The 5,916-nt window shown below is 42.5% G+C and overlaps 1 protein-coding gene across 1 annotated transcript in view; it reads left to right on the forward strand.

Moving 5' to 3' along the window:
• Nucleotides 1-480: 480 nt before the first annotated feature.
• Nucleotides 481-5,916, forward strand: part of LOC105456034 — a 10,805-nt gene continuing 5,369 nt past the window's right edge. Inside the window, exons 1-2 of the mRNA XM_011699798.1 lie at nt 481-782; nt 1,261-1,869. Of these exons, the coding sequence (XP_011698100.1) occupies nt 531-782; nt 1,261-1,869 (861 nt within the window). The 5' untranslated portion in view covers nt 481-530. The remainder of the gene's footprint in view (nt 783-1,260; nt 1,870-5,916) is intronic.

Consider the following 5,916-nt stretch of genomic DNA (forward strand, 5'->3'; position numbering starts at 1 on the left):
AATTAATATTTTTATATTTTTAATTATTTTACAAGTTCGTCTATAGAAATGACTAAAAATTAACGATATTATGACGTTTTTAAACAACGTTATTAAGATGTCATAAAAAAGACGTTTTATATACGATTATTTTTGGTCATCTGACGTCACTTGACCAGTAATCACCAATTTTTGACGTCATTTTGACGTCACTATGTTTGCTGGGTATATTTATTGGGTCTATCTCTATTAGTTTACAAGATAAAAAGGGGTGGCCACTTATACGGGTACACCCTGTATACAATGTTGACTGCGTGTTGCTTCAACGTATATTAATTTGAAGTCGTTAATGACAAACATACGGCAAGTTGCCAACATCATAAGTAAGCATTGCATTGTGCGATTTTGCATAGACACGCTTGGCTATCTGGGATGATCCGTTATGACAGTGTTGGCGTTTTCTCATCTTAATTATTAAAAAAATTAAGTTTTTCCAGTTTCTGAAATCTTTCCAACGACGTCTCTTTGAATTATTCAATGTATATGTAACGATGACTGATAAACAGTTGCAAGCATATCGCATATACCAACGTTTTCTTCGAACTCTGCTTACCATCTCTGGTTGTTGGTATATGCCCACAAAATTCGGTAAAACCACGTACTTCTTGCCAGTCTTCACATTTTTAATGATGGTCTGTTATGCATCGATATTTGTGCATATGAGTTATATACTTAGACATAACTTGGAGAATATGGTTAAATGCATAGCTGGAGCACTAGGTGGAGCTAGCGCCGTTCTCAAGGTACAGTCTAGAATCTTATTATATGTATAAAAGAACATTATCAAAAAAATATTTTACATGTATACAATAAAATACTTTAATATATGTAAAGATATATTTGCACGATAAACTTCGGCAAACCAAATAGATTGCAAAATTATGTCCTTAAGCTAATTTTAAAAATAAATTTTTCTTTGCATTTTTATGTATTTTATACGCGTTAAAGATTTTTAACTAAATTTTTAAGCAAACTGATGTTTCGCAAAAAAACACATTTTGTTAAAAAATAAAGTTAACATATTTGTATGCTAATGTATCGATTAAGTTTTCTAATAAACATTTCGTTGTAACATTCTATTTTTCGCGAGGAGAAAGAAACTTTATTTTAAATTGTAATATTACAAAATAAAATTCATGATATTAAACATGTCATCTTAATTTGTGAATAATATTATTATTTCGCGCAAAAAAGAAATATTCATCACTGGTCTTTTTTAAGGTAACAATCTTTGTGATCAATCGCGACTCTCTAAAAAATTATCACCAGACACTGAACGATCTTTTCGAAGAGGAACTTAAGCAGAACGAGAAAATTCGGACGATAATATTTTCGCCCCTGCGTAGAATATACACCCTGACGTACACATATTTCATCGTTTTAGAAACAGTGGTCCTGGCATATGTTGCACCACCGTATATCTTCGTAATTCGCGGTCTCTGTCAACGTCATTTAACTACGAACTACACCCTGCCAGTTAGCAGAGGATTTGGACATTTCTGGACTGTACCCGATAACTTTTTGTATCATTTTCACTTTTTTTTTGAGATAATGCTAGCGTTAATCTGCAGCATTATAACGTGCAGTGTCGATAGCATTTTTGGCTTTTATGTCTGTCAGTTCACCTCAACACTGCGCGCCATGATCTTTAGGCTCACGAATCCTCTACCCGCCGAAAAATTTTCGGACCTGCTGAGGAACTGTGTAGCGAAGCATCAGAGACTACTACGATGTCGCGATATATTGGAACACGTCTATGGACCCATTGTGTTTTGGCACATTGTCACCAACGCCTTATTTCTTTGCGCATTGATATACAACGCAACGCGAGTACGTGAATACATTAATGCAAGAATTGATTTTGTAATACTTTTTTGTGTGCTATGCGCGATCGAAATAATTGATAATAGAAATGTACGATTGGCATCGTATTACGCTAATGTAACGCCAGAATAAACATAAACATTTTTTAATTCTTTATTTGGAGAATATTTTCGAATATTAAAAATGGAAATATCGAAATTTTCTCGCCCTATTATAATTGACAGTTTTACATTACTTATTGAAAAATGATTTTACAAAATGTTTAAACCCAAGTAGCAAACTGATGTCAAAACAACGACAAATTTTGATCATAAAATGACCAATGGCGCGACGTCATAAATTGGACCGAAATTGGTTGCCCGAGATCCGAAAATGACGTCGATATGTCACATCCACCGGATGTCATTTTCTGACATCATATTGACCTTAGATATATGTTCTGTGATATTGAAACAAGAAAAACAAGACTAATATGTTACTACCACAGATTTATATCATAGATCGCTAGCTCCGAGAAATGAAGTGAAGCCAAGTACTTCAGGAGAAGGGATAGTAGCCATCTTTATTCAGTAATGAGTTACATTTCAGAATGTCAAAATTTTAACTTATATTATTAAATGTACACTAACACTATTTCATAAAGCACCGTATATGATTACCAGATAAATATGGCGTCTGGCTTCAATTCAACTGGTACCAAACTATAGCATGTTAGCGATTTATATATTGAAATCTGTGGTTACTATCATAGTATAAAAACAAGGGTATGCTCGTCTGGTGGTAGACCACTGCGCAGTCATGGTATAAATACAAGGATATGCTTACGCGCATATAACTTCAGACAACCAATCAGAAATTGCATCCAGACTGCATCAGCATTAAGCGGCAAATTCGAAATTTGATCAGTATTGTGACTTATAGCTTGTCACGCGCTCGGCGAGGTTCGCGGTTCGCGCGAGCGCGGATCAAAAACCGGAACGGGAAATCGCAAGCGATTTTGGGAGGGAAGGTGTTAGCCCTCTTATGCAGGTTCCTCCGGCGACCGACACGGGGTAGCGACGCGAGAGTTGGGCGCCAGACGGGCTCTACGGCAACGTCGTTCGCGACACTCAAGGCAAACGCGACAACGCGCGAGAGAGATACTTGGACTCGACGATACCCAAGATCCCAAAACGAATGCTTCTCCCGAGGTCGATCGCGCGAGGGCCGGCCGGCTCTACCTAACGGCAGAGAGGCAAGGCGGAAACGAAGGACGAGTTATGAGACTTTTGACGGGATGGTGGTGAGCGGGCGAAAGAATGCGTACGCCAAAAGTAAAGTAAGAAAAAACACTTTAATAAACGCTTGGTACGGTATTAAATGCTCAAAAATAGATAAGTAACAAAAAAAAGATAAAAAAAAGAATGGACTGGGCGATATGCAACCGAAAAAAATTTAGTAGATTCTTTAAAAAGAAACAATTCTGGCAAACGAAAACGCAGTAACAATAGTACGCTCAGCCCGATACCTCGGTCGCAGAGGAATATGTTGGCCCGCACATCGACGTGGTTAACGGGCGCACGCGCACACCCGGATCGGCAACCGGAAATAGCGCGATGCACAACTTAATCTACTCCGTCGGAGCTAAATTATATAAATCGGACCGGTAAACAAAAACGCGATCAGAACGATACGGTCGTTGAGTACGATAAAAGAATCTATCTCGGTACGACGCGGGCACCGATAACAGTCAAGAACACACGCACTGAGTAGTCTCAATAACAGGCTCGCAAGACGGACAAACGTACGGAAACGAAAAACGAACAATGAATTACTTGCGTCGAGGCACAACGGAATCACACGCACGATAGAAATACGCAAAGACGCTAGGTACTCGCGAATTTGCGGACACATGCACTTACAATAAACTCGCGCACTCGAGCACGAGGACTTTGCGGCATATTCGCGGGGGCGATCTCCGGGCGGCTCGATACGCGACTCAGGACACTTCCGGTAGCCCACGGCAGATTCCTGTGGGAACCCTCGTACTTGGGGACGGACGCCGGCAACTAAATACTACGAAACGCGCGTCGCCAAAAGGGCGCACGCGACGAGACTCGAACACGAAAATGGCGTTTCCGTCCGCAGAGTGCGAATGGGATCCGCGACCTGCCCGTGGCTTTACAGCGCTCGGAAACAGAGGGTCACCTCATCGGCACGATCTTCTCCTCGGGTAGCCTCCAGGGGTTCCTCCGACAGGCAGCACGTCTCTATCGCTCTCTCTCTTGCTCGCTCACGATCTTGCTCGCTCGCTTGCTCAGTCGTCCGCACGCTAGCGGGGTCCGCACGCAAAAGCGGCGTAGATCGCGTTCGATACGCGATCGATGCCTGCACTCCCTGCCTGTGGGTGCGCAACGTAGCGGCGCACACGGTCGCGACCAATCACGGCGCGCCGTGGGGGTCCTGCTGTGGCACGGGCGTATTTGGCGAATTCTTCATGCGGGCGCCTCGCGTCCTCGCGAGGCCGCCCTATTTCCTGGATGTGGCGGCGTGGCATCGGATGGACGCGTTCTTCGCCCTTAGATCCGGGACGATTTGGCTATCTCGCCCCGGCAGCTCTCGGCGATGGCCCCGGACCCTGGGGAAATCGCCGGCCGTATCGCCCTTCGCGGACCTCAGCTCCTGCGCCAGCCTTCCTGGCCGCGCCCCTAGCGGCTCTCGTATCCTTGCGCGTGGTCACGCGCTCAGCGTGTGCGCACTCCGTCGCCTGATCGTCACGTGCCCGGTGCGTGCCCCCTTAGCTCCTGCGCCAGGTCGCTTGTACTCCAAGTCCTTTCCTCTGCCGGTGGCCTTGAATCCTTTCCGCCGTTGCTCCTTGCGTCCGGTGAGACGCCGTATTACATGCAATTTCCAACTAATTAGCATAAAATACGCGATCTACTCTCGGGCCTCCCGGAGATCTCGGTCTCGCTCACGATAGCGTGGCTGGCGGCTCGGCAAAAAGGACGTGAACCTGCGCCTTGTGACGGCGGCGGGACGCTGCTCCGCTGCAGCGGGCTGCAACAAGCTTTAAATTAGAGTATCTTCCACTAAGATTTATTTGTAAAATGTGATTTAATCTTAAAACCATTAAATTTAAATAACTTATTATACTAACAAGTATTATATATAATTTAAAAAAATGATGTGTGTATTATATACAATATATACGAGGGGCGTTTAAGTCAAACCGGGACTTTTAATTTTATGAACAGAAAAAGATATCCTGATTGAATTTTTGATTTTATTAATTATGCTGATTAGTTACAAGTGTCTTCTAACGCCGTATAGTGGCGTTAATGTCGCGGGTCACGCGAATTACTTTTTAAGCAACATAGCGCGCAACCATGCTAGTTCAAAAACTGAACAGCGTGTTGTAATGAAATTTCTCGTGAACGAAGGCGTAAAACCTAGTGAAATTCACAGAAAACTTCAAGCACATTACGGAGATCAGACTTAATTAGCCGCAGTGAAATATTTGAACGGTGCCAACATTTTAAGGACGACCGTAAATCGTGGTCACCGATCTGCCTCGGCCGGGATCGTCACTCACTGATTTACGTCCTTAAAACGTTGGCATCATTTAAATGTTTTACTGCGGCTAAGAGTCTGATCTCCGTCTGTGCTTGAAGTCTTCTGTGAATTTCACTAGGTTTTACGCCTTTGTTCACGAGAAATTTCATTACAGGCCTGTTTTTTATAGCTGAACTGTTGCACTAGTTCGCAGTTTATCTTTCTCTTTCTACATTGAAAGAAGAAAGATAAACTCTGAACTAGTGTAGCCAGTTCAGCTATAAAAAACAGATCTTACAACACGCAGTTCAATTTTTGAACTGGCATGATTGCACGTCATATTGCTTAAAAAGTAATTCGTATGGCCCGCGACAGTAACGCCACCGTACGGCGTTAGAAGACACTTGTAACTAATGAGCATGATTAATAAGATTCACTCAGGATCTCTTCTTCTGCTCATAAAGTTAAAAGTCCCGGTTTGACTTGAACGTCCCTCATATATATATATATATATATATATAT

This window comes from Wasmannia auropunctata, unplaced genomic scaffold (genome assembly GCF_000956235.1).
Source record: "Wasmannia auropunctata unplaced genomic scaffold, wasmannia.A_1.0 LD335825.1, whole genome shotgun sequence".
Classification (NCBI taxonomy): Eukaryota; Metazoa; Arthropoda; class Insecta; order Hymenoptera; family Formicidae; genus Wasmannia; species Wasmannia auropunctata.